This window comes from Mustela lutreola, chromosome 15 (genome assembly GCF_030435805.1).
Source record: "Mustela lutreola isolate mMusLut2 chromosome 15, mMusLut2.pri, whole genome shotgun sequence".
Taxonomy (NCBI): Eukaryota; Metazoa; Chordata; class Mammalia; order Carnivora; family Mustelidae; genus Mustela; species Mustela lutreola.
In genome coordinates, this window is record NC_081304.1 from 19647805 (window position 1) to 19667363 (window position 19559).

General features: G+C 58.5%; 3 protein-coding genes and 1 long non-coding RNA gene across 6 annotated transcripts in view; 3 read left to right on the forward strand and 1 right to left on the reverse strand.

The window, feature by feature from the left end:
* The window catches only part of EZH1 (enhancer of zeste 1 polycomb repressive complex 2 subunit), a 36170-nt gene extending 32050 nt beyond the window's left edge, over positions 1-4120 (forward strand). The window contains exon 21 of the mRNA XM_059149550.1: positions 3757-4120. Coding sequence (XP_059005533.1) covers positions 3757-3802 — 46 coding nt within the window. The 3' untranslated portion in view covers positions 3803-4120. The remainder of the gene's footprint in view (positions 1-3756) is intronic.
* Positions 44-14851, reverse strand: CNTNAP1 (contactin associated protein 1). 2 transcript variants are annotated; one of them, XM_059149544.1, is made up of 24 exons: positions 14716-14851; positions 13738-13839; positions 13450-13643; positions 12635-12782; positions 12337-12540; positions 11529-11713; positions 10858-11001; positions 9907-10168; positions 8725-8874; positions 8295-8466; positions 7745-7851; positions 7482-7601; positions 6909-7112; positions 6539-6695; positions 6328-6455; positions 5908-6093; positions 5236-5457; positions 4740-4979; positions 3278-3631; positions 2978-3105; positions 2481-2574; positions 2045-2290; positions 1892-1939; positions 44-1408 (listed from the first exon to the last, which is right to left on the reverse strand). In XM_059149544.1, exons 1-24 carry the CDS (start codon positions 14777-14779, stop codon positions 1104-1106), a joined length of 4164 nt encoding a protein of 1387 aa, XP_059005527.1. In that variant the 5' UTR covers positions 14780-14851; the 3' UTR covers positions 44-1103. The 2 variants fall into 2 exon arrangements, with proteins under 2 accessions (XP_059005527.1, XP_059005528.1); XM_059149545.1 differs by lacking the exon at positions 14716-14851 and adding an exon at positions 14246-14529.
* Positions 12424-13241, forward strand: LOC131816631 (uncharacterized). The gene is made up of 2 exons (XR_009348124.1): positions 12424-12558; positions 12842-13241. It is a non-coding gene; the product is annotated as an uncharacterized LOC131816631 (long non-coding RNA).
* Positions 14852-14866: 15 nt separating the features above from the next.
* Positions 14867-18181, forward strand: CCR10 (C-C motif chemokine receptor 10). Of its 2 annotated transcripts, none has more exons than XM_059149555.1 (2): positions 14867-15260; positions 16477-18181. In XM_059149555.1, exons 1-2 carry the CDS (start codon positions 15249-15251, stop codon positions 17542-17544), a joined length of 1080 nt encoding a protein of 359 aa, XP_059005538.1. In that variant the 5' UTR covers positions 14867-15248; the 3' UTR covers positions 17545-18181. The 2 variants fall into 2 exon arrangements, with proteins under 2 accessions (XP_059005538.1, XP_059005537.1); XM_059149554.1 differs by lacking the exon at positions 14867-15260 and adding an exon at positions 15621-15672 and having other exon boundaries at positions 16477-18179.
* The last annotated feature ends 1378 nt before the right edge of the window (positions 18182-19559 follow it).

Consider the following 19559-nt stretch of genomic DNA (forward strand, 5'->3'; position numbering starts at 1 on the left):
CCCGCTTATCCCCTTGCCGTGACGCCAGCTACCACGCACAGACTGGGGCTCTGCCACTCTGCTTTATTAGGACGGCTCTGGCTCTGAGCGCACGGCTTGAGAGTGGAGGCTGGGTCGGGCTGGGTGAGTGGCCAGCAGACCTCACAAGACTTCCAACACGGGAGAAGCAAAAACTACAAACCGTGGGCACAGCACAGGACAGTCAATTGATTTTTCTTTTATATATAAACTGATAATTAAAAAATTAGAGTAATATATAGAGTTTCTCTGGAGAGAGACTTTGCAACAAAAAATATATATAAAGAATATGACCTCCTGGGCAAACAAAGCAGCATCTCTGAGCGGAGGAAAGAAGACTCCTCATGCACTGGAGAGGGGGCCAAGCCTTTGGACAGGCACCAAGGCTATTGCATATCTTGGGAGAGGGAGGAAGAACAGAGGGCTGGCTAGTCGGTGTGTCTGCATTTTTCTCTCTACATTGCAAGTTGTTTTTTATGGCTTTGGCTAAAGCATGTGAAGCAGCGGAGGTACTAAGGTGCTAAAAGCGAGGCCTCTTGGTCTCTGTACAAAACAAACATGAGAAGGTGGGGAACAGCAACGAAGTCTTCCCTAACCCCCAACTGAGTGGAAGCAGATGGAAGACGTTCTGCAGGGCAGGGGGGAGGCTAGGGGATATGATTTAGCAGCCTCCTCCCCCCATGCCCTGTGCATCCCTGCAATCCCACACATCTGTCCCTGCTGAGATTGAATATTTGAAGGGAAGCAGTTAATCTCCCTTGCACTCTGTTGTTAATCCCTGGCAGCAGCTGGGACAGGGATGGCAGAGGGGGCCTGTCTCAACCCCACGGAGCTTCTCCTTTGGGGCAGGCGAACAACCAGGAGCCTGGGGAAATGGGGACGGGGAGGGCATCGGTTTAGGCAGTGAGGCTGGCCACTCCCTTTGGTCCCATCTGTAGCGTGGCCTACCAGACTTGGCAGGAGGGGCCTCCTCTGCGTGAGCGGAACCAGCTAAGAGGAGCCAAATGTCCCTGACAGGGTGGGGAGAGGTGGGGATTGGGGGATTCAGAGGAGATGGACTTGGTCCCTAGAGCCCTTCTCCTGATTCACTCAGACCTGGACTCCTCCAGGATCTGGGGGAGATTTTGGTCCCGGGGGCCAGGGGCTGGGGCTGGGGCTGGGGCTGGGGTTGGGGTTGGGGCTGGGGCTGGGGCTGGGGCTGAGGTGGAAGCTGCCGTAGGGGCTGGGACCGGGGCAGTCCCTGAGGCAGGGAGAGGAGGTTTGCTGCCAGGGTGGTAATCATGGGTGGCCTTGGGCTCATTGGTGTGGTAGGAGCCCTTGTAGCGATGATTTTGCAGATAGAAGAGCACCAACATCCCCACCAGCCCCAGCAGCAGGAAGGCCACCAAAACTGCAAGGGAAAAAAGGAAGAGTTCAGGGCCAATCTTGGGGTTTTCTCCGTAGACACACATGGATGCTTTTGGCCAAAAGGGTACGTGCGTGGCCGTCCGCAGTTCACACTTGTCAAGCCAGTCCCAAATGTCTTGCAGGTCTGAGTTCCGGGCTCACCCTGCTGCTGTCTTCCGTTTCCCGTATTCTCTGTCCACGCCCCTGGGCTTACCCCAGTTTCTCGCCTCTCTAGAAACTGCTGCACCCTCTTTCTCCTCATCCCTTTGCTAGAGCCCCATTTTAATTGTTCAGTTCAGAGTCCATGGTGTCCTCAGACACGGAGGACTCGGCAGCTCGCTTCTCTGCCGCCATCCGCACAGCCTGGCTCATCCGTGTGTGTGCCCCCACACCTTATGCCTTCGCTGCCCTCAGCCCAGGGGTCCGGGACAGGGAGGGAATGCCCCGGGGGGTAGAATGAGGTCAAGGTAGTGCTCCTGTTACTTACAGCCGAGAAGTATGGCAACCCATCCCTCATCGTGGTAGTACGGGAAGTCTGGAGGGGAAAAGCACCGGTGAGGTGAGGCGAAGCCTCCTCTGTGTTAAGAACCGCTGCCCTTCCCTGTCGACCCTCCCTCCTCTGTGTGTCCCCCAGACCCACCTGGGGGCAGATACCAGGGGTCCAGCTCGGGCGGCACCTCTGCGACAAGGCGCGGCATGGCTCCGCAGTTAGATTCGGACAGCTCCCCCTGAACGCGGAGGGCCTCGGCCAGCTCCGCTGTCATGGGCCGAGGGGCCCGGAAGTGGGTCTTGAGGGGAGCCACGTTGTTGAATCGAACTCCAGACAGGCACCCCGAAAACCCTGGGGTGTTGTAGCGCTGGATCTCTGGGTCGATGACGCCGGTCTCTGAGGGAGAGGCAGGCCCAGAGGGAGAGGGGCTGGGCCCCCCCAGCCTTGCCCCACTCACCACCAGCGGGTTTCCGGCCCCTCCTTACTGCTGCCTTCGCAGCCGCCCCGGCTCCCTCATCATCCAGGCCTCCCTTGCGCCTCCACCCCTCTGCTCCTTGCCCCAAACACGCTGGCACCCTCAGCTCACCCATAACACGCCCCAAATACAAGGCCTTGGGTGAGTCCAGCTGGCTGTCTACCAACAGCGAAAACTTCTGCTCCGTCAGTGGGAAGTAGTCCACCTGAGGGGCAGGGGAGAGGTGCGGAGGGAGGGAGAAGCAGAGGCTGACCAAGCCAGGCCCACACGGGGACTCCCGTGCTCCTGGGGAGCCCTCGCTCAGCCGCAGGTGGATAGCCATCCACTGAAGGATTCGCTGTGAACAATCTGGCAGCCTCGTTCTGAGCCCTGTCGTGGCAGCTGCCGGTGGCCTGCCTCGGTGGGGAACCCCGAGACGCCCCGAGCCTGTTCCCTGCCTTACGGAACAGACATGAGAACATCCGCCTCCCCAGATGACCTCCCAGAACAACACGCAAGACCCATGAGACTCCTCTGTAAACTGGGAGGCACTCTCCCTGTGCTATTGGACACGTCCCTGGGGCCACTGCCTGGGTGCGTCCTGAGGGGGTCCCTGTCCCTCCACACACCTGGATGAAGAGGTTGCGGTAGACGCGGGTGATGTTGACGCTGTGCGGCTGGCCGTCCGTGACCGGCCTCGTGGTCAGCTGGTACACGTAGGGGCTGGTGCCCAGCTGGTACCGCAGCTGCAGGGTCCCTGTGGGATGGGGGTGGGGCAGGGGGAGAAAGGGCGTGTCCACTCAGTACCCACAGCCCCCTCTTGGGAGAGCTCCGGGTTGGGGGGTGGGGGGTTGTGTCAGTGGACCAGCAGCTGCAACAGTGAAGGGCGCCCTGCAGGAAGCTGGGGCTGGGTCCCCGTGGGACCTTACCATCTTCCTTGATGAGCACAGCCATGTAGTCACGCACGAAGGAGCTGACATAGAGCAGGACCGCGGGGGCGGAGTCCGTGCTGAAGCTGAAGGACACCTCCTCTCCAGTGACATTGTAGACTGGCCCTCGGTACCCGGGCACCGGCCGGCCAGGCCGGGGGTACTCAGGCAGACGGTACCCGGGCCCGTGGTAGCCGGGCACGTAGCCCGGAGTGTCATAGCCAGGGACATAACCTGGCTCATAGCCTGGTACCGGGCGGCTCAGCATGTGTGAGAACTCCCGGGCTGCCGAGCGCAGAGCCGACTGCAGGTTGTAGCGCATCCAGGTGCCCGGCTCGAAGAATCCGCCGATATCTGAGGGCACATGGAGGGGGATCAGCACTGCTGCTCCTGGCTTCAGACATTGTAGGTCACCCACCCACCCTGGACCTCCGCCTCATGTCCTGCCACTATCACAGCCTGCCTTCACTCACTGTCAGGTCCCCTGGAGCCTCTAGGTCCCAGAATGGAGTCTTAAAACCATGAGAAATGGAAAAGATCATCCAATACGACCTGTGCCTTTTACAGATGGAGGAAACCGAATCTCAGAAGTGGCTAGTGACTTCTATAAGGATATGCCGTATGCAGGGAGCTATGGTTAGAATCGAGGTATCATGGGGATGCCTGGGTGGCTCAGTCAATTAAGCATCTGCTTGGGGCTCAGGTCATGCTCCCAGGGTCCCGAGATGGAGCCTGTGTCGGGCTCCCTGCTCAGTAGGGAGTCTGTTTCTCCCTCTGCCCCTCCCCTTGCTCGTGCTCCCTCTCTCTCGCAAATAAATAAATAGAATCTAAAAAAAAAAAGAATCGAAGTATCATGGTCCTCTCTGGTACACTCTCCACTACTCACCCCCAAACCAATACCCAAGGTCCTCTGCTGGTCCCTGCATCCCTGCAAGTCCCTGCTCCAGGAGACTTCTCCCACCATGAACGCTCCTGCACGTGCATCCTCCTAGACCAGCCTTAGGAAGGATGTGGTCTGGGTGCACGTGCAGAATCTTGCTAAGGTGAATGTCAAGGCTTGCCTTCACCAAGAACCAGGCTGTAGACACCTGTTTAGGAGCTCAGCGATTATCAACTAGGAAATGGCATGGGAGCAGACTGCACCACCTGAGCTGGGTATGCTTGCCAGGGTGGGGAACCTGTGATATCTTGGTGACAGTGGGAAGATGGGGAAGTTATCTGGCAGTTGCTTTTGAGTTCTTTCAGTACCAGCCAGCTGCACCATCCCCTCCTCACCTCTCTATGGCTTGGTGTCGCCCATCATCTTCAGCAGTCCTGGCTCAGAGATGGTCCCAGCTCAGAGCTCAGGAAGCCAGGACAACTCTAGTTTTCCCTGGTGCTGACTCTGCACCCACCATCCTTCCCTTGTCCTCCCAATACCCCTCTGCGCCCTGTGGCTCCTGGGTCTCCCATCTGCACTGACCGTGGTTGCAGTATGGCCCATCAAACGCCGTGAGGTCACAGTCACATGTGTAGTAGCTGTAGCGCTCCACACAGCGGCCTCCGTGGAAACAGGGGAACCGGGGGTGGGCACAATGGCCTGTGCAGTTGGGTGAGGTACCCTCCGAGGCATTGGCACGGCCCTCCAGGTTCAGAGTTACTCCATTCAGACGCATCGCCCTCAGGCAACCCACGAAGGGGCGCCTCTTTAGCTCTGCAGATCCTGGGAAGGGCGGGCAGGTCAATAAATGGGTGTAGAGCCAGAGGCAGGGGTAAGTATTGGGGCTGGGAAGGGAGCCAAGGGGGGTGAGAGCATGGAATAAAATCCATGGCCTAGACAGGAGAGGTGAGCTCTTGGCCCACTCTGCAGCAGAGGGCGTCGGGACCTCAGACATGGGGCTCCTGGAAGCAAGGAGAGCTGCCGTGAGAGGGTGGGAAGGGGCAGGAGGCCTCAGACCCGGCACAGGGCGGCTGCTCACCAACGTAAAGGGGCTGGTCGTACTCCAGCCAGATGTAGGTCTGCAGGGGCATGGGCCGCAGCACCCAGGGCCGGTGGTCCACACGGAGCCGGGCCTGCTTCACGTTGATTTCTGCCCGGACCAAGTGCCACTCATCGTCGTTGAATTCAAAGTCATCCGAGTGTACTGTCAGGTTCTCATCCCCATTCCCCACATCGAAGGCAAAGACCACGTCCCGGGAGGCTGGACAACGCAGGGGTCGGGGAGAAAGGAGTCAGACCCCACGGGTTCCTCACTCCTCGGAGTTCCTTGAACGTCCCTCTAGTTTTCCTCAACCTGGGACAAAACCCATAAACTCCTTAAAACCTCGCACTCCTGGTCTCTCCCAAATTTGCAGATCCCCGGAGGCAGCCTCCCAGCCCCACTGCTGAGGTTAGAACTGGTCAGGCAGAAAACACCTCAGGAGTCCAAGTGCCTTCTCGAAGGTGAGGGGCCTGAGGCCCAGATCGCTGAAGCGAGTGCCCAAGTTCACAAAGCTGCTACCAAGACAGACCCGGCTCTAGAACCTACCGTTCTCTAAAGCCCTTTCCGTGCTGGCACCTGCCTTTGTCTCTTCCCCTAACCTCTGCCTACCCCACCTCCCCCCAGAGATCTCCGTCCAGCCCATGTCCCTCCCAGCGTCTGCCTGCTCACTGTTGAGTTCCACCCGCACGTAAGGCCGGCGCCACTGGCAGTAAGGGCCCCCCATATTCTCTAGGAAGACTCCCGAGGGAGCCGAGGTCCTGAAGTAGAAGGAGACATCAAGGCTGTGGTTGGCACGGATCGGGGGAAAGCGCAGGGCAGCCCCAGTGTGGAAGGAGATGGTGTTCCAGGAGTTTCCTGCAAAACCAGGAGGAAAGCCTGGTCAGGGAGGTCAGAGGGTGGAGAAATAAGGGAGCCCCCGGTGGGGTGGGGGAAGATGGGGCAAGGAGAATGGTTAAAGGGGTCCCATCCCGGCAGGAGCTGGGTGGCTGGCAGGACGTCCTAGAGACCTGCAGTGGGTCAGGTGGTCTAAATTTCGGAAACTGGAGAGCCAACCCTGGGGAGGGCACACAAAAGGGTTCCGCCACTCACGATCGCCATAGCAGCGCAGAGGCCTCAGGAAGAACTGGGCCTCGGAATTGGAGCGGTTCGTGTCCCCCACCACCACCTGAGTGACGGGCAAATGGTCCACAAAGGTCAGCAGTCCCTTGTCGGTTCTCCTGTGGGGGCAGGACGCAGCGGTTCAGCCCCTGCTGCTCCGCTGCCCCTGGAATCCTGAGCGCCCTGGCCCTCGGCCCCTCACCACTGGGGCTGGTCGGCATCACAGTTACAGTGCAGAGCGGGGTCCACGCAGCTCCGGTCCAGACCACAGGCACAGCGCTGGATTCCAGGCTGTGAGCCTCCCCAGTAGAAGTGCTGCTCCTCATTTCTCCCAATCCAGAAGCTGTAGGGGTAGCCTCCTGGGGAAGACGTGGAGGCCATTGGCAGGCCCCATCCCTCCATTAGCCCATGGGCTCCTCTCTCCCCTTTCCAACCAGCCCAGATCCTTGCTCGAGTGTTCAAGAACTTCTGCTGACCTCTCTGGTTCCCTCCTCCCAAACCCCTCACCCCACCCCACCAACCAGGGCGCTCCTCCAGCTCTGCACCCTGCCCACGGCAGCCTAGGCCCTTACCAGCAGTGTTGAGCAGCCGGGAATTGTAGCAGGAGAACTCGATCCACTGTTCACAGTGCTGGGAAGCATTGGCCAGGGCACTGACTTCCTCCCAGGAGGCATTCCAATACTGGATGGCCCCCAGGAACGGCCGCTCCATGCTAGAACCTGTCACCCGAGTTGTCCACAGCCTGTCATGCCGCACAACTGTCCATGCCCGGTTCTCTGGGGAAATGGAAGAGACAGAGTTTTGGCTCGAGATGGCCATTCTCTACCCATCTCCCTGCCCATGTCCACCACCACTGCTGCTCCTCAGAGCCAATAAAGTTGCCCAAGCAGCTCCGTTCCAGCCTAGCTCTGGGCCCTCAACATTGTTGAGGCTAGATATGATGGCTGGACTGGATCAGGAAGCTAGAATTTATCTGCAAGGCTAGATTACAAATTCCTGAGTGTCCCCTTTCCCCTCTACCCCTTTACCCCCCAACACCACGGTTCAGTCTTGCTAGCCCCTGCCCCCCCTTCAGTCCCCCGTTTCCCCCACACCCCCTCACAGCCTTGTCAGCTGCCCCTTCACCACCCATCAGAGTCACTTACCTCGGATATCACAGTACACTACAAATGGCTTCAGAGGGCCACTGCCATCAGGATCAATGGTGAAGTTTCCAGAAGTTTTCCCACTGAGCCGATAAGCTTCACAAGATTCCTTATACAGAGCTGGTAGGTTGTGGGGTGGAGAAAGCAGTTATGGGGTCAGAGGGCGAGGAAAGGCCAGTCCTACCGGCTCCAGCAGCCTCATGATCCCCAGCAACCTCCTGGCCTCCCTGCCCCTGAGCGGCCACCTCCCCCAGGCGGCTTACGTTGGTGACACGTCTCCCCCTTGTAGCCTGTCAGTTCACAGTAGCAGATGAAGTCATCCCAGGACTGGTAGCAGCGTCCATCATGCTCACACATGTTAGGGCTACACCTAGAGAAGAGGGTCAGCACCAAGGGAAGGCGCCTTACTGTGAGCGTGGGGTCTGATCCCTACAGGCTTCACTTCCGGCTCCTGAGAGCACCAGGACCCGAGGAACAAGCCAGGTTTACGTCTAAGTGCTAGCACATTAAGGCAGGCCTCAGGGCTCAAGGACTACTGTGTACCCGCCCTCTCCCTCTCCCTCTCCCCCCTCCAACACAGAAGAAAACCCTTTAGGACCAAGAGCAGAGGCTTCGTTTCCATTCTGCGCGTGTGTCGCTTTAATGGAAGAGCTAAGTAAAGAAGGACGAGAGGGTGAGACACTCTCCAGGTGGGACACGGAGGAGCTGGGAGCGGGAGGGGGGAGATTATTGAGAAAGGCCAATCCCATCAGGAGACCACCAAAGAGGGCTTTGGAGGGGTCGCCTCTTGAAGGGAAAGGGGCTTCTGGATACCTATCAGTGATGCCACATGTGTCAAAGAGGACCTCAGCATAGTATCCGAGCCGCCGGCCCTCCACCAGAGTCAGGTTGACCAGCTGGCCGTCCACCTTGAGCAGCTCCATGCAGCCATGGAACGCCGTCTGGTTGGAGTGGCAGCCCGATCGACTGGCTGGTTTGGGACAACCTGGAGCAACCACCCCTGTGAGGCCCTCCCCAGGGGAGACCCCAGAGACCCTCCCCCAGGGAGATGCCAAAGGAAAGCCAGACATGAAGGAAGGAAGGGGGCCAAGAGACCATGGCAGTGACCTTCCAGTCCCCAAGGCTCCAGAGGGGAGATGGGGATTTATCCCTACCAAACTCTCCAGGCAGCCCCATCTGAGGGGAGTTTGGTGGTGCCTTCCCACCCAGAGACAGGGGTCTGGCCAGGTTGGCTCCCACTTACCCCCAAAGAAGTATGAGGTGCCGGTGCGGATCAGCAGTGGGTATGAGACCCTGACCTCTGCTCCCTCCACATCATCGATGCTGATGACGGCATGGTTCTCCTGGGCTGCAAAGTTCACCTCGTGCCAAAAGCCATCGTTCAGGCGGTACCCTGGGCAGGAGGAAAGGATGGAGTGGGTGTGTGGGAAACACCACATTCTGAGAGAAGGGTGTCTGCAGCCTGGAGGCAGCGACCTCATTCGGTCCTATGTGCCCTCCATTACACTACATATATATGTGTGTATGTGTGTATGATATACAATATACAAAACACATCACATATTAAACATATAAATAGTATATAAAACATGGGGTGCCTGGGTGGCTCAGTGAGTTAAGCTTCTGCCTTCGGCTCAGGTCCTGATCTCAGGGTCCTGGGATCAAGCCCTGCATCGGGCTCTCTGCTCAGCAGGGAGCCTGCTTTCCCCCTCGGTTGCCTGCCTATCTCCCTACTTGTGATTTCTCTCTGTGTGTCAAATGGATAAATAAAATCTTTTTAAAATAAATAAATAAATAAGTGGTATATAATATATAAGAAATATTTATTTATTTGAGAGAGACAGAGGAGAGTGGAGAGTGCCTGTGGGGGAGGGTGGGGTCCAGAGGGAGAGAGAGAGAATCTCAAGCTGACTCCCTGCTGAGCATGAAGTTCAACAGAGGACTGGAGCTCATCACCCTGGGATAAAGACTTGAGCCCAAATCAAGGGTCAGATGCCTAACTGAACTGAGTCCCCCAGGCACCACCCCCGCCATTACCCTGCTCCCACTGAGTGCTGACATCTTTGACTGTCTTCCCTGACCCTAGCAGCTGAGGCAGAGTCTGCAAAGCCACAAACAAGTAATAAACACTTCTGGAGCCCCCTGGAGCTAGAAGGTACCAGGACTCTCGGTTTTCCTGCCGCTCCCAGCACCCTTAGACCCTCCGCTCTGAGCCTCTGGCCACTCCCTGCTTTTCCAAGCCCCCCCCCACCCCCACCCCCCGCCTGTGCTCGCGCCGCCCCGCCCTCCCCCCTCTCCAATAAGCCAGGGCCTCAGTGCTGGCCCACACCGGCTCCTCCTGGGCCCTTCTCTGGCCTCCTGGGGTCTCCTCCTCCCCTACCCCCCCACCCCCCCCACCCCCGCCCCGCAACCTTCCACCTCTCACCAGCAGCGAACTGAAGCTTCTTTCGGCCAGTCTGCGCGATGGACACGTTGACCTGCCCTTCACTGAGCATCAGCTCCACGTGGCCCAGCCCGTCCCCCAGGCGGGAGAAAAGCAGCAGCCCCGTGAGATCCCAGGTGCGGAAGCGGAAGGAGACCGCGAAGCGGCCTCGGCGCGGGAAGCCAGGCACCTGCACAAAGTTGTGAGGCCCTCCGAAGTTGACCGGGTGAGGAACCGGGTCCAGGCAACGGAAGGCCACCTTACCCTGAGGATGAAGGTGAGGTTCCATCAGCACCCAAGAGAATGAAGCCGCCTGCCTCCGCGGGGAATTCAGTTTCCATAGTGGTCTCGGACCTTCCTCCCCGCACAGCCTCGGGGTGCGTGCGGGCGGAGACCTCCCATTCTGACCATTCCCACCCACTACAACCTTAACCAGCTGTGGAGGGTGTCTCCAACCAAGCGGCCCTGGGGGACTCTCTGCTGGCTGTGACTTCTTTACACCATCTCCATGGGCCGCAGCTCCCTCCTTCCCTTCCTCCCAGCCGGGAGAGGCAACTTCTGGCTAGCTTCCTGGCAGGCACTAGAACACTCGCTGCTGTGCTGGGGTGGGGTGGGGTGGGGTGGGGGATGGGGACCACACCAAAACAGACCTGGGTTCAAGATCGGACTCAACCACTGTACAACTCGGTGATCCCTGGCCAAGCCACTGCCAAGCCGGTCTCTGCATCGTATTTTCCTCAAACATTAATTGAGGATGTGGTTAGACCAGACCACAGCTTCTCAGCTGGGGGTTAGGGAGGGGTGGCCTTTGCACCTCCTGTGAGTCTGTGATGATGCCCTCCACCCACTTGAGCATTTGGCTGGGGAGAGAGGAATCCTCAGCTTTTATCTGATTCTCTTTGCTTTCCGAGCAACTCTGATGTTCTGCCCTCCCTGAACGCCCTGCCCACTGGCCTCGAAGGTGATCCTCGAATGGCGCCGCACAGCCAGGTCTGCGATGTTGACTCGGTTGAAGATTATGTTTTCTATGCAGCCTCGGAAATTATGCCGATAAGCGAGGTTCTTCTGCGCAGCGCCCACCAGACCCCCAATGTACATCTGTGGGCGGGGCAAGGGGATTAGGGTCCCTGGATGAGTACAAGCTCATGCCCCTCTCTCTCTCCTCCTCCCCAGGCTTTCCCAGGCTCCTAGCCTGGCTTTATATAAGACTTGAAATACACATTTCCCCAGCATTGCTATTCAAGCTGAAAGCTTGCTGGGCCTCCCCAGGCTTGGGTGCTGGCCCTGACTCCACCACAGATTGGGTGCATGCCCTTGGGTAGGTCAATTAACCTGTCTGGGATTCTTTATCTGCAGATCAGGGCCACAGAGTTGAGCAATTCAATGGGGCAATTTTCTCATCTCATCTGATCCCCCAAACCAAGATTTCCAGATCCCATGTCAGTTGTTTTGGGGGGGGGGGTGCCCAAGAAATCTGCCTTCTAACAATACCAAGAACAACAACAACCCAGGCCTGTGAACCGCAATTTTGCCAAGAGCTGCTAGGAGATTCAGGAACTGGAGAGCACTGTCCCCCAACGGACCCCCCAGCACCCCAACTCAACTAAATGAACCACTCCGCTCACCTCATTGTCCAAGTTCAGCCTCTCAAAGTCACCGTTGAGCACAAAGCGCTGTACATAGCCATCCAGGGTGAGGTTTGCATCCCGGCCAAATCGGTCCACCCGCACGTAATGCCAGTGCTGGTCGTTGAGGACGCCACCAGCGCTCACAGTGGTGTGACCGGGCCTGGGCTGGATGGGGCTGCTGCCTGGGGGAACAGAGGAGCAGGGTCAGACCTACAATCTGGAGAGCCCCAGAGAGGCCCCAGAGAGACCTACAATCTGGAGAGGCCTCCCCCAGTTGCAGCAGCTTCCAGGAGCACAGAGAAGGGTTGGCACAGGGCCCAGGGCAGCCTGGGGGGGAGGGGGTATATAGAGATTGGACATCTTCAGCTTAAGATGGAATGGTGTCCACTGGGGAGTATGTGACTTAGGGTATGTCGTTTAACCCCTCTGGGCCCCTGTTTTACAATAGCTGCTTCTAGTTCATTCTATGGTTGTTATGAAAAGCTAATGAGATACAAAATAACAACTCTTTGGGCTTGTATGTATAGGTACACTTAATGTATATAAGGTTTCCACAATGAGGAAACAGACTGGAGAGGTTCCTTTTCCAAGGTCACACCACTGGTAGGTGGAGCTGAGACTGGCATCCAGATCTTCTGACTCGGAGTCCAGTGTTTTGTTAGCGCCAAACCATGCACAGAAAAGGCGAGCTGGTCCAAACGTAAGGAATGGCAAGATCCGAAGTGGGAGCGGCTTCGCGGAGGCAGGGCCGCGAGGGGCGTGGCAGCCAAGCCGCTGGGGTAGTATCCGCGACGGTGGAGCTCACCCAGGCTCATGTGCAGCAGCAAGTGCGCCCCCTGCAGCTCCAGTGTCACGTAGTCGCCCTGGACCCCCTCCGCATGCAGCAGGAGCCCGTCCTTCTCTTCTGTCTTGAAACTGAAGGCGAACACGTCCCACAGACTCCGGCTGACCCCTCGCGGGAAGCGGTACGAGATGGCATCATCGCCGTCGAAATAGAGCACGTCGGACTCTGCGCGAAGGCCAGCAGGTGGGCCGAGGACCCGGAAGACTGATTCCCGAGCACTCCGCCCCCTTTCCCACCCCCACGAATCCCGCAGTCTTACTGTAAGGGCAGCCGTAGAGGCCGAGCCTCAGGCCGATCTTGCCACGCGGGTTCCAAGCCAGGGGCACGATGCGGATGTAGCGCGCGGTGAAGTGGTAGTGCAGGTCGTGGCGCACTATCGCCGACTCGTTCACGTTCCCGAAGAAGGTCTGAGGGGAAAGGGCAGAGGGGAGATCAGGTCCCAACCTTCTGCTTTATTTCTCCACAGCCTCCCAGCCCAGCCCGCAGTTGTCACACCCAGCCAATATCAGCTTCCAGAAAGCAGGCTCTCCTTGATCTCCTGGACCCTCGTGGCTTTAAAAAAACAGATGACCTAGCGTGTCCTCTCCCACCATCCCATTATCTCCTCCGAGCTCAACTCGGATGTCACCTCATTCAAGAAGCTCTCCCAGGGGCGCCTGCGTGGCTCAGTGGGTTAAATCCTCTGCCTTCAGCTCAGGTCATGATCCCAGAGTCCTGGGATTGAGCCCCGCATCGGGCTCTCTGCTCAGCAGGGAGCCTGCTTCCTCCTCTCTGTGCCTGCCTCTCTGCCTACTTGTGATCTCTGTCTGTCAAATAAATAAATAAAATCTTAAAAAAAAAAAAAAAAAAGCTCTCCCAGATTTGACCCTAAAGTATGTGAAACCCTGTCATCTGAGAAAGTCTTGCACCCACGGTGAGTGGACCGTGCCTCTGGACTGAATCCCCACATTGGAAGCCGCTGTTCCTCACACGTGTCCCCATCTCCTCCTCCTTCATCTCCCCCAAGCCAGTGCCCAGAGCAGGTTGCAGAACTGAGGGGGTTCTCCAAGTGCGTGCACAGGGGGCCTGGAATACCGCATTGTGCCCTTGCTGGTAGAATGGTGTCCAGCTGTCCACTCGGTCCCCATAGAGCAGCATGTAGCGTGTGACCCAGTCCCATGAGTTAAATGAGCCCTGGGTGGCCACAGCTCGGATCCGGTGCTTCTTCATTAAGTCAATCTGGAGCCAAGGATTCGGGTCCCCGATTCGGGGAGACCATCCGCTTATGCCTATAGAAGAGGCAAGGGCATTTTACCCCTGGCTCTCCTGTTATGCCTGACCTTCCAGGGCCCCCACCACACCTTGGGGCGGTGCCTGGCTCACCGTGCAGCCGGGCAAATCTCGGGGCAGTGAAGAGCCCATAGTAGGAGGAGGCGCCCAGGGAGCGTGCGTACAGAGGCCCGACCAGCTCCTCGTCACAGCCGTCTGGGTTGGGGAAACAGAAATTTTGGTCACCGGGCCCCTCCCAGGTCCTTCGAAACACCAGGCACACTGAGCAACTGGAGCTCCTCCTTCTCTGTTCCCCAGCAGGCACCCCAGCACTAACTTAAGCCATCTACTCAACCTGGGCTGCAGCAGCAGCTGCACACTCAGGGGGGCTGCCTTCTTCTTCTGGGGGGACCCCTAAGCTGGATCTTCCCCAGGTCTGTGACTGCCCTCCTACCAGCCCAGGCTTAGTACTCCCCCAAACACAACCTTAGCATCTTTCAAAACCTGAGTCAGCCCAAGGCACCAATCCAGCCCCAGCCTTATCATGGATCCCACTCATCAGCACCCCCAACCCTCACCAACCCCCAATCCAGGCCTTGGTCCCAAACCCAGCCAGTCATACCAGCATCACCAGCTCCATGTCCAACCTTCGCAGGAATCAGGGTCACCAACTCTTGCTTGGATCCCAGCCTCAAAATCCAGCCCCAGCCCCAAATCCTAGCCCCTGGGCCAGCTCCAAGCCCAGCCCCACATGCTGGAAAAACCTCATCCCTCGCTGGGATCACCAGTACCACCCTTATCCCCAACCCTCACGCCCAGGCACCAGCTCCCGCTTGGATCCCAGTCCCAAATCCCTCCCCGGAGCCGACTGGATCCTCGGCTCCTCGGAGCCCAGCACCGGCCCGGGAGCGCGCGCCAGCCTCGGAGCTGCATTGCGGAGCGCGGGGGAGAGGCAGAAAAGGATGGAAACGAGCAAGCGCGCGCCGGCCGGGGAAGGGACCCGCGACCACCTAGCCGCAATGCGGCTGGACCCGCCCTGCAGGCTTCGGACTCCCGGGTCCCACCCTGCTTGCAGCTGAGCCCGGCACTCACAGTAGCCCCAGCCCCGGGCTCCCGAGACCGCGGCGAGCAGGATGCAGAGGAGCCGAAGACACATGGTGCAGGGCTGACGGGTCTCGGCGGCCGCCTCCCAGGGCCCGGCTCCGGCTAGGGCTCCAGGTCCACTTCGGGCTCCCAGTTCTCCTCCTGGGGTTCGCAGCGGATCGCTGTCTCTCTTCCTAACCCACCCCTCCCTCTATCCTCTCTCTCCCCCAACCCTTCTCCCTTCTCTCTCTCTCTGTCGTTCCAGGTTCTCCGCTGCTCTCTCTCTCCTTCCCACCCTCTCTCCTCTCACCTCCCCCTTCCCCAGCCTCTCTCTCCCGGCACGCGCAGCTTTCCCGGACCCCGCGCAAGCGCGCGCCTCAGCCCTGCTGCGAAAGGGCGGGGGTAGAGAGCCTCAGCCGCCGGGAAATACCCTGAATAACCCGAGGCTGGCAGGGACTGTGGCCACAGGGGTGGGGGAAGGAAGATAATGCCAGGGGAGCGTCCCGAAAAATCCAAGAAAAGCGGGGGTTGGCTATCTGGAGATGGAGGGAAGAGTAAGTAGAAGAATCTAACATTTTCTGAAGGCAAATTATGCTTCAGGCACCTATCCTAGGCACCCTCATAACCCTGTGAATTCGACATTTTTACCTTACTCCACTTTGCAAATGAAAAACCTGAGGCTCAAAGAGGTAAACTTACTCGAGATCACACAGGTAGCTAGCAAATGATGATATTCCCAAACCCATTCTTTTTCTACTGGCAGGGTAAAGAAAGAGAGAGAGAAAAAAAATTAGGGGGTGAAATGGAAAAATCTGGTAAAGAGAGCCCACAGACCCTAATCCCCACCGCCCTCTTGGTCCCTCTCCCCGCCCCTTCCTTCCTGTCCCACTAGTTTAACTTCTCTCCCCAGTGGCTATACCTCAGAAACCTGTGTAGCCAGAGATGGGGACGCAGCCCGCGGAGCAGGTGGGAGTGGGGGCTGGGGGGAAGGGTCATAGAGAGGGAGGGTAAGGCAAAGGGATGAGATTTTCCACCTGGTAACAAGTTTCCGCCGTGCTTTGACCTATCCAGGTTATCTGGAGCCAACCGGGACCTGGGACCTTCCAGATAGATGGGGCTGGTGATGTGAGGCTTAAGTTGGGGGATGGGACTGGGCTGAGGGGAATGGTAAGCTGAACCTAGGGGTCTGATGTTGCAACAGGGACCAGGAAACCTGAGGCCCAACCCTTGAGATCCCCCCTGTCATGAGTAGTTCAGTGCACCTGTACTGGAGGTTAGAGGCGGGGTTGGGAGTGGAGAAAAGAAAAGACTTTGCGACCCTCTCCACACCATGCCTGGAGTCCAGGGAGGGACCAGCTCTGAGGCAAAGCCTGCATGTGGGTGTTCTTCCAGGAGAGGGCGCTGCAAACAGACCGGAACCTCCAGATTTATTGATAATAGAAACCCTGACCTAAGGAGAGCACAAATGCTTCACATCCATTATCTTCCTTATTTCAAACAACTTTGCCAACTTTGGGCTGGTCAGGATTTCTAATCTCCACATTGTATATTAGGCAACTGAGCTCCAGAAAGTCAAGGTCATCCAGAAAGCTGGATGCAGAGACAGGAGGCCTGTTGGAGGGTGTGTTAAGAAGAGTTCAGAAAAGAGTTTGTATCTTCTCCCCTCTGTACTGTTGTCACACAGCAGCCCCCAGCTTGGAAGGTATGTGTGGGAGGGGGAGGTGTGTGGGAAGATGTCTCATAATGTCCCTCTCATTCTGACCTCCCCAGGTCTCCTGGGGCCCCTACTCTGGGGAGGATGAGGAGGCATACTCCGCGGAACCGTTGCCAGAGCTCTGCTACAAGGCGGATGTCCAGGCCTTCAGTAGGGCCTTCCAACCCAGTGTCTCCCTGGTGGTAGCTGCACTGGGTCTGGCTGGCAATGGCCTGGTCTTGGCCACGCACCTGGCCGCCCGTCGGGCTGTCCGATCGCCCACCTCCGCCCACCTGCTCCAGCTGGCCCTGGCCGACCTTTTGCTGGCCCTAACCCTGCCCTTCGCTGCAGCAGGGGCTCTGCAGGGCTGGAGTCTGGGAAGTGCCACCTGCCGTGCCATCTCCGGCCTCTACTCAGCCTCCTTCCACGCCGGCTTCCTCTTCCTGGCCTGTATCAGCGCCGACCGCTACGTGGCCATCACGCGGGCTCTCCCCGCAGGACCGAGGCCCTCTGCTCCGGGCCGCGCGCACATGGTCTCAGCCATCGTGTGGCTGCTGTCGCTGCTCCTGGCGTTGCCTGCTCTCCTTTTCAGCCAGGACGGGCAGCGGGAAGGCCAGCGGCGCTGCCGGCTCGTCTTCCCCGAGGGTCTCACGCAGACGGTGAAGGGGGCAAGCGCGGTGGCGCAGGTGGTCCTGGGCTTCGCGCTGCCGCTGGGCGTCATGGCCGCCTGCTACGCTCTCCTGGGCCGCACGCTGCTGGCCGCCAGGGGGCCGGAGCGCCGGCGTGCGCTGCGCGTCGTTGTGGCCCTGGTGGCGGCCTTCGTGGTGCTGCAGCTGCCCTACAGCCTCGCCCTGCTCCTCGATACGGCTGACCTGCTGGCTGCCCGCGAGCGGAGCTGCCCTGCCAGCAAGCGCAAGGACCTGGCGCTGCTGGTTACCGGAGGGCTAGCCCTGGCCCGCTGCGGCCTCAACCCCGTGCTCTACGCCTTTTTGGGCCTGCGCTTCCGCCAGGACCTGCGGAGGCTGCTGCGGGGTGGGAGCTGCAGCCCAGGGCCTCACCCCCGCGGCCGCTGCCCCCGCCGGCCCCGCCTCTCTTCCTGTTCGGCTCCCACTGAGACCCACAGTGTCTCCTCCTGGGGCGACTAGGGCTGCGAATCAAGGAGGGGAGCGCGGGATTCCAGGGAGGGTAATGGGAAAGGGCGGGGGGGGGGGGTACTGAGAAGGAGGTAGGGACCTAAAGGAATTGCTTCTGTACTTTGCCACATTAAATTGATAACATGGAAATGAGATGCAACCCAACAACTGTTACTATTTTTGAGTCACCGACTTGGAAGTGATTTGCAGCAGGGCAGAACTGGTGCGTTCCCCCTCCCCTTTCAACTCGCTTGGCTCCGAGTGGAAGGCGCTGAGAGTCTGGGTGGGGGTGTGCAGAGCTGCTGAGCCTGCTGAAGCTCTAGGCACTGTCACTCCCTCCACCTTCACCTGGTCTCTTCGAACAAGATGTGAGGTCGGAAAGCTGCCAAGGGGGGAGGGCTGGGGTTCCTCTTAAAGTAGCACAAGGAAGAGCTTTCTAACAACTACGGTGCTATCCAGTAATGGCTGCCTTAGCAAGTACGGAGTTCCTGGCCTCCGGAATGTTCAGGCCAAAGCTGTTGGGGACTGTGCGTGCCTGTGCATGGTGTGGTGACAGTGCCCAGGAGATTCCAGTTTTGGGTAGGGTCTTGAATTAGATTATCACTTTACAATCTCTTCTAAAATTCTGTGGCGGGGGAAAAAAAAAAGGAAAAAAGGTAATTAAAAAAGTTGAGTCGGAGTTTTTCACCTTGGAGAAAAACCAAGGAGAGAATGCCAATTTGAAAATTTCCAGAGTCGTTATCATGGGCGTGGTGGGGTGGGGGGTAACTGCTGTTCTCCATCTTCCCTGGGGAAAGGATCAGAGGAAATGTGCTGAGCCTGCCGGAAAGAGAGAGGTTAGACATCGGAAAGAACTTTCCTGCAGGCAAGGGCCTGGGATCCAGACAGGGAGGAGAGTATATGGTTCGAATGTCTCCGTCTCGAGGAAATCTCAGTGCTGCCCACTGTCATCTGGGGCGAGGGCAAGGCCGGGACGGCCTCTGATGGTCGCACGGATTCCTGGTCTTTGTTTTACACAAGCACGGTAGGCAGGATGGTGTTCACGTGCGACAACTCTTGCAGTTTAATATCCGGTCAGCAAAGCTGCCCGGACCACTCCAGCCTGGAGTCTGGGGACCCGGAGCAAGAAGGGCGGGGCGGGGCGGGGAGGTCTCAAGGGAGGCGCTGGCCCGACGTCCCCGCCCTGTCCCGCTCTGCCCAGCGCTGGCTGGCTTTCCTTCCCAGAGCCTCCGGCGGCAGAGACCGAAAGCCACCGCCACCAGGGGACAGAATCCAGGGAAGGCCCGGAGATGGCGCCGATCCTCCGAAGGTCCTACAAGCCAGCCACTGGGGGCCAACCTGGAACCCTCCACCGGAGACCGCGGGAATCGCCGCTGAGTCAGCAACGCACGCGCGCGCCCGCTGTCGCCCTGGCCCCGCCCCGTCCGCGGCCCCGCCCCACCCGGTCCGTTTAGCGCCTCGCTTAACCCCTTCAGACTCAGGACCTCAGGCTATATTCCCCGAGAGGCCTCCACTCTCTTCGAAGACCGTAGAATCCTCTTGAGTCTTGAATCACTCTCCCCACTGAAGTTCAGTGAGCTGTGCGCTCGAAATTGGGTTTAATTTCCGACCTGGGTCTGCACTTCCCCGACTCTGCCTCAGCTTCTGCACCTTAAAAAGGAGGTGACTCAGACCAAAGAATTGGACTACTCCATCCAGGGGCGGAGGGCCGCCTCTAGGGCTGGGCCTGGCGCAGGTAGCTAAAGATCGTTTCTTTCTTAGGGACCCTGAGACGAGACAGGGGTTCAGAGAGCAGCAGACGGGCCTTCCTCTATGCCCTATGCCCTTCGTTCTCCAATGCTCCTTCTCGACAGGGTTTTTAATCTGCTGGTTGGTGAGCCAAGAGTTAAAACAAGGGCATGAAGGCGGGCTTCCGTGACATCACCAGCACTCCGCGTCCGACCTCGGGGACGGGGGCGTGGCTGACATCGCACCGCCCCCTCCCTCTTTATTCCTCAACTCCTCCCCGCTGTCACCAAGCCAGGGGC